The 21,675-nt window shown below is 44.7% G+C and overlaps 1 protein-coding gene across 1 annotated transcript in view; it reads right to left on the bottom strand.

The window, feature by feature from the left end:
• Positions 1–21,675, bottom strand: part of LOC310867033 (low-density lipoprotein receptor-related protein 1B-like) — a gene marked incomplete at its 5' end in the record, with an annotated part of 569,593 nt that overhangs the window by 217,559 nt on the left and 330,359 nt on the right. Inside the window, 7 exon segments of the mRNA XM_083776826.1 lie at positions 982–1,106; positions 3,274–3,425; positions 4,133–4,259; positions 6,910–7,039; positions 9,827–9,961; positions 18,766–18,897; positions 19,699–19,824. Of these exon segments, the coding sequence (XP_083632952.1) occupies positions 982–1,106; positions 3,274–3,425; positions 4,133–4,259; positions 6,910–7,039; positions 9,827–9,961; positions 18,766–18,897; positions 19,699–19,824 (927 nt within the window).

Here is a 21,675-nt window from a genome sequence, read left to right as displayed (position 1 = left end):
TCGGCACTAATGAAACTTCACAATAGTCCAAAATATATATATATATTTTTTGTGGTTTTCGTTTTTAGCCACATTAACACAGATGGAATGTTAAAGAATGTTTTTATTCCATCAGAAAGTCGTTTTAGTGTCATTAAAACACATTTAGTGCCGGAAGTGCCTTCAAAATAGAAGCTCTGGGTGCCAGAGTTGTCTGATCGCTTTTACTCTGAAAGCCATGAACCGGAAACACTTTCCTAAAAAAAAAGTTGACTTTACAAAGAGACCTCACATCCCCGATCATCTTAATTTATTTTTTTACGCTCCAAAAAGCGTTCATATTTTGTGGGAGAGACGGATGATGAGCAGAAATGAAGCACCAGCATATCGATCCATTCATCACCACGGAGAGCGCCCTGGATTAGGAGATACGAGTCATTCTTTCCGCCGCGCTAACATGTCAATGACAAGCTAATAGTTGCACATAGCGAAAAGCGAAAAGCCAAAAATGAAAATAGGAAAAATTCTGAATATTCTTATCTCGCCCTGTGTCACTAGGACATCGCTAGGACGTCCTCACACGTCGATGGCACTAATTTTTCGGGATCCTTATGACGGCCTCACACGTCGTATGAACTGAAACGGTTAGGTCGTTGTAATTACGTTGCAAAAATGTCTCTATTATAATTACAGATTATTTTGCGTATTTTGGGGCAAAGCAATTTCAATGAGCAACACATCATATGAAAGGTTATACAGTGTGCAGTTTCATAATATGTAAAGAACTGAAAAATGACCATGGCCCCCTTGTATATCAAACCACTGTCCCCGGTCACATTATGTGTATTGCATAGAACCCTGGGGGATTCCGTTCAATGAAGTATATAGGGGGTTTTCAAGTGGTCAAGAGCAAGGCGAGGTACGGGCCGGGGGAGATGTGGGCGACAGACAGACAGCGGAGGTCGATAGCGTAGCGAGCAGTATTAAGTTGAAAACCTCAACCTTTCTCCCGTCCGCGGCTGAAGACCGTGACGTCCTTCAGGTTGACCCCCAGGCCGCTCCTCATGGTCGTCACGTCAGAGCCGTCCGCCTTCAGGCCGCGGCGGATCGAACCGTTGGAGTGGGCCCTAGTGCAGGGAGGGGGGGGGGGGGGAGAGGGGGGGGAGACAGAGAGAGAGAGAGAGAGAGAGAGAGAGAGAGAGGAGGAGATCTGAACTCATAATCCCAATAGCTGCTTCTGCTACTTAAGCCATTTTGACCTGAGATCAGATTCTAAAAAAATGTCTTCTTCATCCCGACAGTTTTCTGAAAAAGCTATGTTTCTATGTCAGTGGTTCTTCGATTTTTTTCAAAAATAGCAGACCTACAAGCTCGTAGCGCGCCACTCGGTGGCGCGCTATGAGCTTGTAGATCTGCTATTTTTCTATAGCTATAAAGTATAACATAATGCTTAGTTAAAACACCAAAAGGGGTTCCCGTACAGAATGGATTAAACCAGGGGTCCTCAACTAGAAATGATGAAGGTCCACAAATATATTTTTTAATAAGACCGAGGTCCGGTCCCATGCGCGGCGTCCATCGGAGAGCGGGGCTCTATGCCTGTTTAGTATGGTCAAGCCAAGCTTATACAAATCAGATCCCCTTCCAACCAACCAATAATGGGGTGCAGAGTGCAGGCCCGGAGTGGAACTCCAAATCCAAATGATTTGGACATTGGGGGACATTTTGGGGGGGACATTTTGGGGGGCTTTGCAGCAATTTCACATGAGAAATGTACCATCTGATGTTATTTATATTATTAACTTCTTCCCTCCATTAACCTAAGACACACAATGTAGTTGTGCTGCAGCAACACTGCCTGAATTTAATTGAAATTGACTGTGGCTGGCCTGGCCTGAGCTTAGGAGAGATTTATTTTTGCTGGCCTGACCTGATGCAATTTTTTATTTTTTTGCCCTGGGGTCCGCAGAGAGGTGGTCCGCGGTCCGGTCGTGGACCGCGGTCCGCCAGTTGAGTACCCCTGGATTAAACGATCAAACTTTCAGCTCGGCTCGGAGCGAGAAAGAGTAAAGTTATCGACTTAAAACCCCCTCGGAGACTCCCTTAAAAGGTAAGCGAGGAATCACTGAAGTGAAGTGGACTAAGTCAGAGGTCTGACAGACAGAGTTACTAAAAGGGGGGTTAGCAGAAGCTTTGGTGCAAAGTGGGGAAAAAGTAAGTAAGTAAGTTTAGTAAGTAAGTATAACACATTGACATGAACGCTGATGATATATATCGCTCTGGAGCCATCTATGAAATGTATGCAAAAGTGGAGTCTTTCTCAGCTAAAATGTGACCAGATTTGACTGAGGGACTGCCATTGGATTTATTTGAATTTTCTTTTTTTCATTTCTTATGAAAGCAGGGAATCATAGCTTCAAAATTGACATATTGGTTGTTCAGTTTGACCCGCCAGTTTTTGGAGATATGGCTTATTAGAGTAATGTCTTGCAGAAAAACAGCGAGTTGAGAAAACGGACTTGAAAGGTTCACTTCTGTGGGTCTCTAACATTACACCTATAGCTACATGTTTAAGCATTTATTTAATATTCACATGTCTTCTGTGGTCTCTAACATTACACCTATAGCTACATGTTTAAGCATTTATTGTCTATTTCAGCTCTGACACTTATTTCAGACATGCTCTAGTATGTGAAGAGTCTGCCTGTGGTATTAATTCATTTTGGGAAAAAAAAAAGAAAAACTCTGGTGAAAAGCTGGAGTTTGCGCGACGGCAGGCTCTCAGTCCAATCTGGTCACAAGTGGACTAAGCGAGTTAAGGATACACCCTTATAGCCATGACATTGAGGTTCCACACGCGGTATTTACATAAATAGGTAAAGGAAAGGTACTATGTTTACCCAGGGTAACTGGACTAAGCTCAAGAACTTGTTTACAGCCAGGCCCTGCTCATAGAACATTTCACGGCAGGGGTTCAATGCCTTGTCCAAGGGGCACTTCAGCGGTGGTAATTCTAACGTGCCGGTCCGGGGTTTATACGAACTATAGCGACCTTCACGATAACAAGACCGCTCCGCAAACCGTTCGGCCACCACCGCTGCCTCATGTACGCGCCCCTCATTATATGGATGGGAAAAACCCCCCGTCTTATATAAGGCTGCCACTGGTGGGGGGAACTCTGTATAGGCAACCTTGGGTTAATGCCAGGTTAGCACTATAGCACACATTGTGTGGCGTGCGTGTGACGTGTGTGTGCGTGGCGACTAGCGCACATTTAAGGAAATAATGTATTACCTGTCAGACCAGTAGATGTACGGGCCGAACACGGCCACGGAGAACAGGTCCACGTTGCCCGCTGACAGGACAATCTCCCGACTCTCGCCCGTCTCAAGGTTGATCCTCTCGATCTTGTCCGTGCGCGCGTCGCACCAGTATAATCTGTTTTCCTGGGAAAAGTAATTTGAAAAATGCACATCAGCCCAAACCCCGTCCGCCACCACCACTCCTCTTAACCCATTCTGGGTGGGAACCCCTGATGGCGTTTTAACTTTAAAGCGTTATGTCATGCTTTTTGCTATTGAAAAATAGCAGATCTACGAGCTTGTAGGTCTGCTATTTTTCTGAAAATTCGTGAAAATGTGCCTGGAATCTTTGAATATATATTCTTTCAGAGCGAATTTTTAACTCAAATCTTTGCTTCTGAGGGGTCTCTGGAACAACATATTTTCAGATGGGGGGGGGGGGGGGGGGGGTCAGTGGCCAAATACTGATAATGTTTGGGATCCTTGACATGAAATATTGAGCACCAACTGATACAGAAACATGGGTTTTTCAGAAAACTGTTAGGATTTAGAAGACTTATTTTTTTAATCGCTTAATCAGTCCAAAATGGGTTAAGGGCTGGGTTTACGTCTCGCTGCCGCCAACAAAGGAATGAGATGAGGAGGTATATATGCAGAGAGAGAGAGAGAGAGAGAGAGAGAGAGAGAGAGAGATATATAGAGCCGCTGGGGAATGGAAATGAAAACGGACCGGGATGATGATGATTATGATGATGATGATGGTAGCTTTCTACCGTATATGGGGGTCATATACAGTTCTATGGGGGTCTTATATATGGGGGTCAGGGACACATGGGGGGGGGGGGCCGTACCTCGTAGTCTATGGAGATGCCGTTCGGCTGCGCGATGCCAGAGTTGACGAGCGTGACCTGGTCCGACCCGTCCAGCCGGGAGCGTCCGATGCACGGGTTCTGGCCCCATTCAGTCCAGAACAGATACCTGAGCACCCGGGGACAAAATGGAGGGGGGGGGGGGGGGAGAAAAATGCATGAACATGATTATTTTTAGCATTATCGTTTTTCTTTTTGACACCATTAAGACCTATGCGGAGGCCAATTCTGCATATCTGTTCGTGCTCCTGTGTGCTGTGGGCTTGTGGATCATCTGTTTTCGTCACTGGAATAGACTGCAGGATTGTGAAAACACTATACTTTGTAGTGGAATTGTGCAATGACGCAAAATGTTAAATAAAACCAATTTGCGTTAGCACACATTATTACCATTAAGTATTATTATTAATGAACATGAATGTAATGAACAGTAAAACTGTGGACTCCCCCCGCTCAGTGAGTCAACACACTCCACATCCGTTGGACTAATACGTTTGGCAAAAGGTTCGCTTTACGAGAAATCCATAAATCTTTCATGGGAATGTGGAAGTTGAGCTCGTGAATTCTGGACAGAATTGAGGGGGGGAGGGGGGGGGGGAGTGGGGGCGGAGAGAGTGTATAACCCTGTATATTGATTAATACAGTCGTTAATACAGTCGTTCTCAAACCTTATAATTTCAAAGGATCGTCCATCACTCACAGAGGGTGTTAAAAATGGAACCGAATGGACGCCGTTACGCTACGGGTTAATTTGGTTCCATTTGCACACGGTTCCATTTTGAAACCGCTTCACGGAACCCCATGTGGGTCTCTGGATCCCCCCCCCCCCCCCCTACCGCTTTGAAAACCACTGGACTATAATTAATATAATGTGATACGATGGGGCGTTGAATAAGCTGATGATAACATGCTCGTATACTGTAATATTATGCCTCCATTACAGGAGCATCATGAGGGACTCAAACAGCGGGGCTTGTGTCATGTTGGCTTTTGTCTACGGCGGCGGCCATTAGCTGGTCTATTTCACCATGCTGCACAGCGGGGCCTTCCATCAACACCTTTATATGAGATCTCTGCGGTAGGTGGTTGCCTCATGCCGTTTAAGCCGTTCAGGGCGGAAAACCACTGTTGGTGTTTTAAACATTGAAAATAGCAGATCTACAAGCTCATAGCGCGCCACCGAGTGGCGCGCTACGAGCTTGTAGGTCTGCTATTTTTGAAAAATCTTGAAAATTGTGCCTCAGATCTTCAAATGTATATTCTTTCAGAGCGAACGTTTTTAACTCAAATCTTTGCTTCTGAGACGTTCCTGGAACGTCTCTTTGCTCGTAAACCTCAAGTTTAGCGGGCATATATACAGTTAACATACGGTAATATACAGGTGAGACGGGAGTTCACAGGAGTTTGTTGGAAAGTTTAACGGGAGTTTCCTGTGATATATACACATCCGCATTCCAATGCTTTTTACGCAGTGCTCGACATGAAATATTAAGCACCACGAGGTACAGAATGCATTTTTCAGAAAATTGTCACCATTTAGAAGACGTTTTTCAGGCCTAAATGGATTAAACCAGGCCCAGTCCGTTCGACAGTAAGCTCCTCATACAGAAAGCCTTTGTCCAACTCATAATGGGGGAACTAACACTGATCGCGGTGAGTGGTGCCCGCTGCGTACGCACACTCCTACTCCACGTGTGGCGCGTGTGCTCAGCCCTCGTCTCGCACATGCCGAGAAGAACCCCCTCCTCCCCTCCCGACAGCCACGTCTGATCGAACCCTGCAGACCCTCCCTCCCCCGCACTCAGATCAGTCTACGCAGGGAAGCTGGAAGTAACTTCATTAACCAATTCTGACCTGAGATCAGATTCTATAAAATGTCTTCTACATCCTGACAGTTTTCTGAAAAAGCTATGTTTCTATGTTTCAGTCGTTCTTCGATTTTTCAAAAATAGCAGACCTACAAGCTCGTAGCGCGCCACTCGGTGGCTTGCTATGAGCTTGTAGATCTGCTATTTTTCAATAGCACCAAAAGGGGTTACCGACCGAAATGGATTAAAAACGCCGGGACAACACTCCACACGTCCCAAACTCTTCTCCCTTCTGGCTCCAAAAACTATGGAATGCACTTCTCCCATTGCAATCAGAACTGCAGCCTCACTAGCCCAACCTTCCTCCGCCGTAGTCTGAAAACCCTGCACCTCTTCAGACTCCATCATGGCCCGTAGCACTTGCCCTAGCCCCGGCATTTTTATGTAGACTTAAGATAGCATTTTTATGTAGACTTATGAACCTAGCATCTGCCAAAGTAACAAGCCATCTACATGTATTTTCTTGTGGTCATGAAAAAAAAGGTAACACAAAATGTGAGCTTGTAGATCTGTTTTTGACAATAATGAACATTTTGATGTAATATATCTCTGCTGTCGGGAGGAAACCTCATAACTCCAAAATGTTCATTTTCCAGGAAATTAAGAAAACCTTATATATTTAAAACAATACAGCCTCATCAAAGTTGGTGTGGTGACTTTATATATTGTCAATTACTTCCATGACAGAGGGAGAGGTGGTGGAGAGTTAGTTGCTTTAGCAGACATTTTGAGGGTCAAATGGAGTTAAGAGGTTTTGTCCAAATCACTTTTGGTTCGATATTTTCGAAACAACACGCAGACGTAAAGGGTGTTCAATAGCACTGATTTATGAAAACATATCAAAAACCTCCAAAAATGGAGTTATGAGGTTTCCTCCCGACAGTGACGTACCCTTTCTGGGGGTGGACGGTGATGGCCCGGGGCTGGTCCAGACCCTCGGAGATGACCACGGAGCGGTACGCCCCGTTGAGGCGGGCGATCTCGATCAGGTTGAACCCGTGGTCGGTCCAGTAGAGGTTCCCTGGTGGTCAGAACAGGTTATTACATGTTAAAACGGTCCATTACAGGTTCCCTGGTGGTCAGGACAGGTTATTACATGTTAAAACGGTCCATTACAGGTTCCCTGGTGGTCAGGACAGGTTATTACATGTTAAAATGGACCATTACAGGTTCCCTGGTGGTCAGAACAGGTTATTACATGTTAAACCGGTCCATTACAGGTTCCCTGGTGGTCAGGAGAGGTTATTACATGTTAAAACGGACCATTACAGGTTCCCTGGTGGTCAGGAGAGGTTATTACATGTTAAAGTGGTCCATTACAGGTTCCCTGGTGGTCAGGAGAGGTTATTACATGTTAAAGTGGTCCATTACAGGTTCCCTGGTGGTCAGAACAGGTTATTACATGTTAAACTGGTCCATTACAGGTTCCCTGGTGGTCAGGAAAGGTTATTACATGTTAAACTGGTCCATTACAGGTTCCCTGGTGGTCAGGAGAGGTTATTACATGTTAAAACGGACCATTACAGGTTCCCTGGTGGTCAGGAGAGGTTATTACATGTTAAAACGGACCATTACAGGTTCCCTGGTGGTCAGGAGAGGTTATTACATGTTAAAATGGTCCATTACAGGTTCCCTGGTGGTCAGGAGAGGTTATTACATGTTAAAACGGTCCATTACAGGTTCCCTGGTGGTCAGGAGAGGTTATTACATGTTAAACTGGTCCATTACAGGTTCCCTGGTGGTCAGGAGAGGTTATTACATGTTAAACTGGTCCATTACAGGTTCCCTGGTGGTCAGAACAGGTTATTGCATGTTAAACTGGTCCATTACAGGTTCCCTGGTGGTCAGAACAGGTTATTACATGTTAAACTGGTCCATTACAGGTTCCCTGGTGGTCAGAACAGGTTATTAGTATTATTACATGTTAAACTGGTCCATTACAGGTTCCCTGGTGGTCAGAACAGATTATTACATGTTAAAACGGTCCATTACAGGTTCCCTGGTGGTCAGAGCAGGTTATTACATGTTAAACTGGTCCATTACAGGTTCCCTGGTGGTCAGAACAGGTTATTACATGTTAAACTGGTCCATTACAGGTTCCCTGTTGTTCACAAGATATTATTACTTGAGTAAATGTATATAATTGCAATTTACATTCCACCAGACACCACTGACCATTACTGTACCCCTCAACGACCACATTAGAGCCAAAACAACAACAAATAAAGGTTTCAATGGGCGCACACACACACACACACACACACACACACACACACACACACACACACACACACACACACACACCCCATTACTGCAAATTAATGGTCTACCACAGAGCCTCATCTGGGGGAAGCTTTATCTATTAAGTGTGTTAAATATGGCTCAGTCCAGGAACTAAATAACACACAACACCACCTGAATGGCTTTTTACCGCTGCCATTTCTACCAGCCTGTGTTTGACGATCATTTCCTAAGACAGGAAAATAACCATAGGACTGCTTTGGGAATGAGAGCTGTGTGATATGAAGACGCTATAGAATGAGAACGTTGTACAAATCACCTCTTTAACAACTTAACCCATTTTGGACTGAGGTCGATTAAAAAGAAAAAAGGCTTCTAAATCCTAACATTTTTCTGAAAAACCTATGTTTCTATGTCAGTGGTGCTCAACCTTTTTCATGTCAAGGACCCCTAGAATTATCTCTATTGGGGCCACGGACCCCCATCTCAAAATATGTAGCTCCAGGGACCCCCCCCCCCCCCCCCCCCGGAAGCAAATATTTTTAGTTAAAAGTGTTCGCTCTGAAATATATATATATATATTCAATGATTTGTGCCACATTTTAACGATTTTTCAAAATTAGCAGACCTACAAGCTTATAGCGCGCCACTCGGTGGCGCGCTATAAGCTTGTAGATCTGCTATTTTCCAATAGCTAAAGTATAACATAATGCTTAGTTAAAACACCAAAAGCGGTTCCCGCCCAGAATGGGTTAAAAGCAGTGGTGTACATTAACATGTACATTTTATTCAAGTACTGTACTTAAGTCAAATGTTTAGGTGCATGTTCCAAAATGATATATTTATCGATACATAACTGTTTGTTTAAGGAGGTATGCTTTTGGAGCAGGGAGTGATAAATGACAGAGGCTGGAAATTATGGAGTTATGATTATGGCTGTCACTTTGATTGAAGAAGTAATCTGGTGTTTGATTAGAAATTATGTTTCTAACAAACATGAGGACACTGCGATGGAGTTTGTTTTTAACAGATAACCAGGACAGGCGTGCCGTCTATGTGCATATATTCAATATTTGTATTGCATGTATTCAATCAAAGTGGTTAACCCATTCTGACCGGGCACCCGTTTTGGTGTTAGCATCATGTCGTGCTTTACCTATTGAAAAATCGAAGAACGACTGACATTTTTAGAATCTGATCTCAGGTCAGAATGGGCTAATCAGACCAGTGTGTGTCCAGTGGAAACCTCGTATGAATCTGATCTCAGGTCAGAATGGGTTAATGAACCGTGCCACTGACACACAGACAGTACTGACTACTAGCAGGCAGACAGACAGACAGACAGACAGACAGGCTCCCCCCAGAGTCAGCGTCGAAGCAAAGACACTGAACCCCTAATTGCTCCTGATGTGCTGGTTGGTACCTTGCATGGTTTCCGCCGCCATCGGTGTGTGAATGTGTGTGTGAATGGGTGAATGTAATGCACAATCTATGTAAAGCGCCTTGGATAAAGGCGCTATATAAATGCACCATTTACCATTTACAGACAGACAGACAGAGTACTGACCGGCGATCCAGTCCACTGCGATGCCCTCCACCCGGCTGATGCCGGTGGTGATGACGTCCTCCCTCCAGGTCTGGTCCCGCTTGGCCCGCGAGATCCGGTTCAGGCCCATGTCGGTCCAGTACACCGTGTCGTTCCCTGGAGAGAGGAGAGAGAGAGGGAGAGAGAGGGGGGGGGAGAGGGAGAGAGAGAGAGAGAGAGAGAGAGAGAGAGAGAGAGAGAGAGAGAGAGAGAGAGAGAGAGAGAGAGAGAGAGAGAGAGAGAAGAGGAGAGAAGAGGAGAGGAGAGGAGAGAAGAGAAGAGAAGAGAAGAGAAGAGAAGAGAAGAGAAGAGAAGAGAAGAGAAGAGAAGAGAAGAGAAGAGAAGAGAAGAGAAGAGAAGAGAGAGAGAGAGAGAGAGAGAGAGAGAGAGAGAGAGAGAGAGAGAGAGAGAGAGAGAGAGAGAGAGAGAGAGAGAGAGAGAGAGAGAGAGAGAGAGAGAGAGAGAGAGAGGTGGAGCTGGGGTTAATTGCGTGGACTCTACCTTATTACACTGCACAGAAACAAATGGAAAACTAAAGCTATGGGGGCTAAAACCAAGAGTAAATATTGACAATTCTGTCAACAAATTAAAAACTAGATTAAAGGTTTAGGGAGGGGACTGGTGGAGGAGGAGAGATGCGGGAAGAACTAAAAGACAATTCATTTGATTTGGTTTGATTGCGCTCGGGTGTTGCACTCGGGAAAATACCAGCTCTACAACACGATGTGCCATTTTCAGCATGCGACCAAGGGTAAAATCATGGAATTTCATTCAAAAACACTATGACTAAAGTCATAATCAAACGTTTCCCGGCAAAATCAACACACTGGAGCGGAGAGAACAAAAACAAATCACCATGACGACACCCCCAACGCCAGTGGCGTGCACAGACATTTAGAGGGGCAGGCTCTCAAGTGAAAAAGGGCACTTTGTGCGGCGCGTGGAACCGGCCGGTTGCCTTAATAGTGTGAGATTTATAGATTTTGGGGAATAAATAATATAATAGAAGCTTTTTTTATCAAGAATTGGTCAATGTCACCATGGTCCACATACTGTACAGTGTAACTGTACAAAATAAGATTTGTTTTTCTTTTTTCTAAAGGGCACATTGCTAAAAGGGCAGGGGATGCTCTAGCACCCCCTAGTGTTTATCTGTGCACGCCATTGCCCAACACACATGGTATTTATGCCCCCATCGCACATGGTACACCCCCAACACACATGGTATTCATGTCCTCGAAACAAAAGCAGACGGTGAAGACATATTTTTTACCAACGGCCACGGAACCATTTCACAAAATGCCGCAGCGCTGGCGACATGAAGCACAGCGACGTGGAATATGCAATATGCACACCCTTCATACTGTACTGTACACACAAAGGAATCATTGATGACACGTAATAACTTGTCAGGGAGGGGGGGGGGGGGGGGTAATTGTTGACCACATTTTATTGGAGGGGGGGGGGGGGGGGAGATATACGAGCCTTATGCAAAACGTGCGTTTCGTAAAAAACCGCCACAACAGAATCCTTTGTCTAGATTTTATTTTACGGCGTTGTTTCACGATGCATGTCGAAACAGTAAGTAATTCATTCTCTCCCCACCCTCCATCTTTAAGTACATGTGAGCACGTTGCTGTCACCGGGCGCGGCGTACAGGTTGTTAAGAGGTTAGGCGGCGTTATATGTTTATTTGCACTCTCGCCTGTTTACGCTGCCTTCACAGTCTGTTAACACATACTGACCTGAGATCAGATCTTAAAAAAAAATGTCTTCTACACATCCTGACAGTTTTCTGAAAAAAAGCTATGTTTCTATGTCAGTCGGTTCTTCGATTTTTTTCAAAAAATAGCAGACCTACAAGCTCGTAGCGCGCCACTCGGTGGCGCGCTATGAGCTTGTAGGTCTGCTATTTTTCAATAGCTATAATGCGTAGCATAATGCTAACGCCAAAAAGGGGGTTCCCGTCTAAAATGAGTTAACACATATCTCACATGTGACAGCCTCCAGCTGGAAGGGAGGCTTTCATCTTCTTTTTCTTTTCTTTTTTCACGCTCCGGCGGAGAGACTAGCGCTAGCTCTCGAGCCATAACGACATGCAAATGATATGCGTGAAGCTATCAGCTGCTGCTGGCTGAGCCTCGGCGCCCGTATTTGCATGTTTCACCTGCACGCCGCCGCCAAGCAATAACCCATTTTGGGCGGGAACCCCTTTTGGTGTTTTAAGCATTATGTTGTGCTTTAGCTATTGAAAAATAGCAGATCTACAAGCTCATAGCGCGCCACCGAGTGGCGCGCTATGAGCTTGTAGGTCTGCTATTTTTTGAAGAATCGAAGAACGACTGACATAGAAACATAGCTTTTTTTCAGAAAACTGTCAAGACATTTTTTTGAATCTGATCTCAGGTCAGAATGGAAAACTGTCAGGATGTAGAAGACATTTTTAGAAATCTGATCTCAGGTCAGAATGGAAAACTGTCAGGATGTAGAAGACATTTTTAGAATCTGATCTCAGGTCAGAATGGAAAACTGTCAGGATGTAGAAGACATTTTTTAGAAATCTGATCTCAGGTCAGAATGGGATAAAGAATCTCCGCGCACCACCCCGCCGCCTCGTGCTCCTCGGCATGCGTCTATAATTTCCTCTTTTTTTTTTTTCCCGGGGAATTTCCTTCCGCGAGTCACGCTTCTAAGCGAGATTGCGGTTGACCTCCTCCTCGCCAAGACGCCCGCCGCCTCCGGGAGGATTTCAGCGGCGGTGTTATAGCCGCGGCCTCGACGGAACGAACGGAGATGACCCCGCCATGATTAGTTGGCGTAATGAGTTGTCCTTTATTTGCTTCTCGCGGACCTTTGGATGTGGATTAGAGTGCGGTGGAAGTGACCTTCTCTGGGTTTGGACTACGTGGTTCAACCTGACAGGCGTTCATACTCTGCACCTTCATTTCATGGACCACGTGGTGATATTCTTCTTGCACCTTAATGTCTATAGCATGAACAATATATATATATATATATATATATATATATATATATATATATATATATATATATCTGCTGCTATGGTCATGCACCTTATGCCTAAACCTCACGTGCATACAGTACTGTACCGGATGGAATGCTAAAACATGCCGTAAAACCAGGGGGGGCAGTCAGACAGATATTTTGTGAAGCCACTAAGGAAATCGTAGTTCATATAATGGCCTGTTGTGGCGCTGTCATTGGACCCAGAAAAACCCATAGCCCCATAGAAGTCCATGTATTTGGGCCCAACTTCACCTAGACTGTATAACCTTAATAAACAGTTTCCGTGCCGGGAATGGTTTAATCCAGGTTACTGTCGCTGCGATATACGACATACCCGCCTTTTGTTTTATGTGTTTATTCCGCCGTAATGTAATAAATAAATAGAAAATCCGTCTTCGCCGCGGAGAAAGAGAGTAGATGCATTTGTTTTGATGATGAAACCGGAAATCGTCACATGCTGTGGGCTGCTAGGGCTTCTGGGAAATTGAGGCCAATGCAAACGAATGGGGTTCAACGCCTCATGGAGGAGGGTCCTGTGCTGCGTCTTCCGGGTGTACCAAGATGGCGGGTGGTGCGATCGTTCATAACAAACGGAGGAAGCTTTTTTCGCTCGATTTTCGCGGATTAAAAGCCCAAATAATTCAGCGTATGCTCTAAAGGTAATACAACAATCTCGGCAGTGAAGGGGGGTTGATTAAAATGCGGGTTAAGCGTATAAAACAGTCAAACTGTTAATAAACATGGTCATGAATACTTTCTGCTTCCAGTCACTAGTTTAAAGTCTCATTTCTAATGTCATAATATTCTTTTTTGGAAAATTATGGTCCCATTAATTAAAAAAATGACCATCAAGTCGCGTATGTTCTGAGGGGCGTGGCTACCGTTACAGTCTATGATCGGGATTCCCCTCCCACTCGAGTCAAAATAAAAACCAACGGAGAAGAAGGGGGGAAGTCCCGCCTCGTTGTCTGGGCCAGCCAATGGCTCAGCTGGGCCCAAACGGAGCCAGCCAATGGCCAGCTGGGCCCAAACGGATCTAGAAAGATGGCGACTTACAGTGCAGGAATAGCAGGCTTCATTTTACGTCCATGTTAGACCCGGGGAACGCTTTGTCCATATCTTTTACAGTCTATGCGTAAAACATGCTGGACAACGCTCCCCCACACCCTGCAATGATTTTTGTTTTGCCTTCCTAATTATTCTGGTGGAACAGAGTGGGGAAAGTGTGGGGAGGGCTACATCCAATGTTTTTTAGTAGCACATCAACAAACATTGTATGTAAGCCTCCCTATACACTTTCCTCACTCTATTCCACCAGAATAATTTAGGAAGGCAAAAAAGAATCATTGCAGACAACAAATGTGATCCTGCACAATGATGTAATTTCCTATGCTGCTGGGTTTTTGTATCTTGTCAACTTTTTGACATGACAAATAAATTATTATTATTTTTAGTTATCTTTCCGTTAACAACAAAACAGAGCTTAATTGCACACGCATAAATCCCCTCCATTGTTTTACAGCTATGATCCTGAGATGTCACACATTAGACATTTATATGCAAATGTATCTTGGTTAATTTAACACATTTTGGGGGCGGGAACCCTGTTTGATGTTAGCATTACGCTATGCTTTAGCTATTGAAAAATAGCAGATCTACAAGCTCATAGCGCGCCACCGAGTGGCGCGCTACGAGCTTGTAGGTCTGACATAGAAACATAGCTTTTTTAGTCAGGATGTAGAAGTCATTTATAGAATCGTTCCCAGGTCAAAATGGGTTAAGCAACGAAAAACACAACATAAAACACGAGAGCAAGTGATACAAAGATACAGTATAGCCTGCACAGTGAGTAAACTAGCATCTATCGGATTAAGGTGACGAGAAGGAATAGGTGAGTAATTCAGAGGGAGTGAAGGCTCATACATAGTCTGGATTTCCGGTGGTTAGGTGACCACCGAACTACAACATGACGTCACTGAGGTGACCACCAAACTACAACATGACGTCACTGAGGTGACCACCGAACTACAACATGACGTCACTGAGGTGACCACCAAACTACAACATGACGTCACTGAGGTGACCACTGAACTACAACATGACGTCACTGAGGTGACCACCGAACTACAACATGACATCACTGAGGTGACCACCGAACTACAACATGACGTCACTGAGGTGACCACCGAACTACAACATGACGTCACTGAGGTGACCACCGAACTACAACATGACGTCACTGAGCCGCGGTGAAGCGCAAACCACTGCCACCGCCCCAGCCCTTCTCTCTGTTTTTACTCACCACCGCTCAACGTTATTTCAGCTCCGGTGGTCAGCTCACCACCGGAGCGGTGGTCACCTCACCACCGGAGCGGTGGTCACCTCACCACCGGAGCGGTGGTCACCTCACCACCGGAGCGGTGGTCACCTCACCACCGGAGCGGTGGTCACCTCACCACCGGAGCGGTGGTCGCCTCACCACCGAAAATCCAGACTATGAATAGGCCTTGAGTCTTCAGACTATATGGTGAAACATTGGAGGAATAGGTGAGTCTTCAGAGGGAGTGAGTCTTCAGACCATATGGTGAAACATTGGAGGAATAGGTGAGTCTTCAGAGGGAGTGAGTCTTCAGACCATATGGTGAAACATTGGCAGTGAGTAGTATGCCGTTCTGATGCCATGGGGAGTAGCGAATGGGGCGCGGGGAGCGCTGTCCAGCATGCTATACGGCATGTTTTAGCATTCCGGTCTTAGCTGATCCTCCCCTACTGTTATTCAAACAGTAGGGGAGGCGGGGATATATATTAGTCTGGCTCTCACAGCCCCGCAATTTCCTTTATATACATCCATTGTTATCGCACGTGCACGTGCACGGGTGACAACCTTATAACTTATGTGGAGCGCGCAAGCAAAGCCTTATACTATATTCGTCTAGTGTAATAAATCTAGCATATTTATCGTATGAATTATGCAGTAGTAGAAGGAGCGCCCCGTCCGTGGGTGTAACAAATACACACAGTGCACGCACAGTGTAGGGCTTTATGCATTGCGATGTGCATGTCACCTTCATTTGATGCAATATCTGGGGAATTGCTTTGTGTCGGCTCGGCTTTGAGGAGCTCGAGAGGGAAATGCTAATGCCGCTCTAATGCACTGATTTATCCTCGGCTGAGAGCTTGTGTGTCGCATGGTGGCTGGATCTACAAGCTCGCAAAGCTCGTGGGCTTGCAGATCACACCCTTTGCGCGACCACATATATATATATATAGATCACCCTTAACCAATTCTGAACGGAAACCCATTTTGGTGTTAGCATCATGTCGTGCTTTAGCTATTGAAAAATAGCAGATCTACAAGCTCGTATCGCGCCACCGAGTGGCGCGATACGAGCTTGTAGGTCTGCTATTTTTGAAAAATCGAAGAACGACTGACGTAGAAACATAGCTTTTTCAGAAAACTGTCAGGATGTAGAAGACGTTTATAGAATCTGATCTCAGGTCAGAATGGGTTAATGTGAACTTATCGCCCCTTTCATATTCGTCGTACTCTTCAAGCTCCACAAACCATTACACTCTAAGAGCCGAAAAGACCTTTGCCGGAGCAGCAGAGGTTTTCGCGGTAGACGTGGGGGCGAGTGCTCACATCTCCAGACACTTGATTACAGATGGCGTGTGTATGTATACCGTTGGATATGAGGACAGCAGAGATGTGTCACGCCGTGCCGTGTGTTTGCCCATGCCACTTAACCCATTCTGACCTGAGATCAGATTCATACAAGGTTTCCACTGGACACACACTGGTCTGATTAACCCATTCTGACCTGAGATCAGATTCTAAAAATGTCAGTCGTTCTTCAATTTTTCAAAAATAGCAGACCTACAAGCTCGTATCGCGCCACTCGGTGGCGCGATACGAGCTTGTAGATCTGCTATTTTTCAATAGCTAAAGCACGACATGATGCTGACACCAAAATGGGTGCCCGGTCAGAATGGGTTAACAGAGCGAACAGGCTCTAGACTAAATTGCACGGTTGGAGAAACCGTCTTCATCTTCATCTCCGATGGCTCTATCTGGCAGATCCATTTTGAGATATTTCTGCTTCATTAGATGGCGTGTATACGTATAGCAGAGTGCTGACGAGGACATGGGCAAGGGGCAAGGTATGCCAGGGCCCTTATCCCATTCTGACCTGAGATCAGATTCATACGAGGTTTCCGCCGGACAAACACTGGGTCTGATGAACCCATTCTGACCTGAGATCAGATTCTAAAAATGTCAGTCGCTCTTCGATTTTTCAAAAATAGCAGACCTACAAGCTCGTAGCGCGCCACTCGGTGGCGCGATATGAGCTTGTAGATCTGCTATTTTTAAATAGCTAAAGCATAACATGATGCCGACACCAAAATGGGTGCCCGGTCAGAATGGGTTTATTGAAGGCAAGACTTTTTTTGCCTGGAGAAAATATGAAAACTCTAGATAAAGTGCCCCCCTCGGGGCAAAAGGTCTCCACCAGTCCAGGTCAGGTTGTGGCCTCCTGGTGGCGCTATAATAGGCCAATGTGAAAAGGGTGCCATTTCTTCTTACGCCTTGGCTTGGATGATTTGCGGCATTTTGTTCCAAAAATGTGTTTTGCAAAAAATCCACCTATAACAGGCCAATGTGAAAAGGGTGGGATCTATTCTTCAGCCTAGTAGGAAAGCATGCCGCGTTCATGATTTGAGGCTTTTTGTTCGAAACAGGCCAATCCTGCAAACTTTGGAAGCCAATGTTCGCAAATTAGGATGGAATATGAAATATGGGACAGATCCGTCTTGAACACATGACTATAGAGATAGTGTGTGACGATTTGCGGGATTTCTGGACAGAATCTGGATGAGTAATATTTAAAAAAAATGTTTAATTATTTTTTTGCCTCAAGGCTTTAGTGTGCTGAGACGTTTCTTATAAAAGATTGCAGCGTAAATCCAAGTTTTTATTTTTGACAACTAAGCAATGATGACTTTTATACAGTGATGGTGTTATTGCTGTATTCTGCTTTTGTATTATTGAACTGCAAGTCTGAGGAGCCCCTGGTAAATACATTCCACCCGTCTGAAGTATTTTTCAGGTGTGACAATAACGTCTGTCTGATTTCATTTTTCCAAAACCATTTCAGCTTCAGCGTCAATAAGAACAAAATGAGGAGAACACGAACAGACACAGTGGCTTATTGCGATAGGCTTAGGTTTTGATCTTCAGATCAAAAACACCTAAGCCTACAGAGCGGAGGAGTCACACAATCATCTTTGTTCGTTTTGCAAGACCTTCTTTGGATTGGAGTATATGTTAGCTTACAGTAACAGTGGCTTACAGTAGCTTATAAGTGTCCAATCCTGTTTGGCTCAACAACATACAGATGTGAGTGTTCCATTTCGTCACGTGAGAAAGGGGTGTGACCAGTGTTGTTTTCGTCGACTAAAACTACTGAGGAAAACTAAATGAAAACTAAGCTATGAAGACTAAAACTAAGACTAAATATACTGACAATTTCGTCAACAAATAAAAACTCGACTAAAATGTTAGGAAGGGACTAGTGGACAAGAGATCCAGTATAAGTCATTTTACACGTAAAAACTGTCATTACGACGGTATCAAGGCAATATTTCAACATAAACACATTTTAGTCGACTAAATCAACTGTATATTTAGTAGACTAAAATCGAATGATATTTAGCCGACTAAAACTACACTTAACACTAAAACATTACAGGTGACTAAAATGTGACTGAAACTAAATGAAAACTATTCAAAAAACTGACTAAAACTAAAATCTAAATGTGCTGCCAAAAACAACACTGGGTGTGACCTTTGACCTTTCATGACATACGCACACAGTTCAGGTCCAAGTGCGTACCTGCGTGAAAGTCGACTCCGACGGCGAACAGCGTCCCCGTGATGGGCATGAGGGCTTCCATGTTGTCGCTCGGGTCCAGAGAGATCCCTCGGATCCCCTCGTGGATGGAATACATCAGGAAGGAATCAACGCCTGGAAAAACAACAACAAAAATTATCTATTAAACCACTGACTATTCAAAGTGTGTACACCAAGACATAGGGCTCGAACATTTTTGAATAGTTAAAATAGCCAATCCACAGTACAAGCTCACAATGTGTACAACTATTCACAAATGTTTTTTCAAAATAGTAGTAGTAGTAGTATTAGTAGTAGTGTTGGTTTACTTTTGATTGAAATGTTCTTATTTTATTCCTTTTATTTTATTGTACAGCACCTTGTAACAACTGTTTTGAAAGGCGCTCTATAAATAAAATTACCTTACCTAGTTTAGGGATAAGGGGTTTAGCATGAACGAAAATAGAGTCCATAGAAAGATCCTGTTCCATTGGCGTCTCAATCATCCCGGTTTGTAAAAAAAATATATAATAATAATAAAATAACCACACCTGTGTGACGTGAGGGGCGCTCTTATCATCGCACATCATCATGACGAAGTAAAATAGACCCTATGCCTATTTGCTCAGACGTAAAATCGGCTGGGCTATAGGACCCGAGTGGAATAGTGAGAGAGTGGCGACACGCCGCAAAGCGGGTGCCTATGGGCTATAGTTCCAAACATTGGAACTATCCCATTGAGATAGAATGAGTATTCCATTTTTACAATGGGATTCAACGCTATAGTGTCGCTACTCTCTTACTGTTCCACTCGGTAGAGGACTAGCTTGCACATAGATGATAGACTCAGCTTGCTAATGCTTAGCGGCTGGTATAAGATGAAAAGTTGAAATGATATGGAGTGTTTGTGGCCCACAGGCTGCCGGTAGTACTGACCCTCACAGGACATGCGGTCGGAGCGGAGGTTGTAGCCCACGGTGCAGGAGCAGCTCCTCATGCTCTCCGAGGTGGGGAAGCACAGCTGGGAGCATCCTCCATTGTTGAACTGGCACGGGTTCCTGCCTGAGGACGACACAGGGGGGGGCACGAAGCAGTGTGACACAGGGGGGGCACGAAGCAGTGTGACACAGGGGCACATAAAACTATATGAAACTATATGCCGAACAATGTTCGTCCCCTACCTTTTTCCACAGCCAAAAACACAACATAATAAGCTATGCTGGCTACAATTTAGGCATTTAGCAGACGCTCTTAATCCAGAGCGACTTACATTAACACATTTAGTAGAGGAAGTGCCTTCAAACTAAAGGCTATAGAGTGCCAGAGTTGTCTGATCGCTTTTACTTTGAAAGCCATGAAACAGGAAACACTTGCCTAAAAAAAGTTGACTTTACAAAGGGACCTCACATCCCCGATCATCTTAATATATTGTTTTACGCTCCAAAAAAACGTTCATATTTTGCGGGAGAGACGGATGAGGAGCAGAAATGAAGCGCCAGCATATCGATCCATTCATCACCGCGGAGAGCGCCTTGGATTAGGAGATACGAGTCATTCTTTCCGCCGGGCTAACATGGGAGTCAATGACAAGCTAATAGTTGCACTGAGCGTTAGCCTACGGAAAGCGAAAAGCGAAATGCCAAAAAAAAAAATAGGAAAAATTCTGAATATTCTTATCTCGCCCCGCGTCGCTGGGACGTCGCTAGGACGTCGCTAGGACGTCCTCACACGTCAATAGTACTAATATTTCGGGGTCCTTATGACGTTCTCAGACGTCCTATGTATAGAATCTGTTAAGCAAGAACAAAAGCATGGGAATACATCACATAAAAGCATTTATCATGAAACATGCGTAAGCTAAGAAAGTAACAGTGGAATATCTATATAATGAAACTATACATACACTATACATATAAACTATACATATTTACTACTATGCTATACATATGTACTATGGCGTGCTATGACTATATACAATGCAATTATAGTGCTGTCTACATAACATGCTATAAGTCTGTGTCAAATGCTATCTAAGTCAACAGAAATGCTATCTAAGGGGGTAGGGTAAGTGCTATGGGCCATGATGGAGTCTGAAAAGGTGGGTTTTCAGGCTACGGCGGAAGATTGGGAGTGATGCTGCAGTTCTGACTGCAATGGGAAGTGCATTCCACAGTTTTGGAGCCATAAGGGAGAAGAGTTTGGGACGTGTGGAGCGTTGTCCCAGCGTTTTTAGTGAGGGTACTTCCAGCTTCCCTGCGTTGGCTGATCTGAGTGCGCGGGAGGGTTTGTAGGGTTCAATCATACTTGCAAGATATGGGGGAGGCATATACCTTTGGTTGCTTTGAATGCCAGCATCAGAGTTTTGTATTCTGTGCGGGCAGCGACCGGGAGCCAGTGGAGGGAGCGGAGCAGGGGGGAGACATGTGAGAATTTTGGCTGGTTGAAGACCAAGCGAGCTGCTGCATTTTGGATCAGTTGGAGAGGCTTAAGTGAACATGCTGGTAGGCCTGTAAGGAGGGAGTTACAATAGTCGAGTTTTGACAAGACTGTTGTCTGGATTAGGAGCTGGGCTGATTCCTGGGTGAGGAACGGTCTAATTCGTCGTATGTTATAGAGCTAAAACTAAGGCTAAATAATATTGGCAATGTTTTCTATTAAAATGAAAATACAGTTTATTTTTGGTTTGCGCTCGGGTGTTCAAGGTTCTCAAGGTTCTTTATTATTTGTCTCCCGAGGAAGAAATGTGTCTTAACCCATTCTGACCTGAGATCAGATTCACACGAGGTTTCCGCCGGACACACACTGGTCTGATTAACCCATTCTGACCTGAGATCAGATTCTAAAAAAATGTCAGTCGTTCTTCGATTTTTCAAAAATAGCAGACCTACAAGCTCGTATCGCGCCACTCGGTGG

The sequence above is a fragment of the Protomyctophum parallelum genome (genome assembly GCF_964188405.1).
Source record: "Protomyctophum parallelum genome assembly, chromosome: 11".
Lineage (NCBI taxonomy): Eukaryota > Metazoa > Chordata > Actinopteri > Myctophiformes > Myctophidae > Protomyctophum > Protomyctophum parallelum.
The sequence above is the reverse complement of the archived record's forward strand: the minus strand, read 5'-3'. Positions and strand labels throughout refer to the sequence as shown.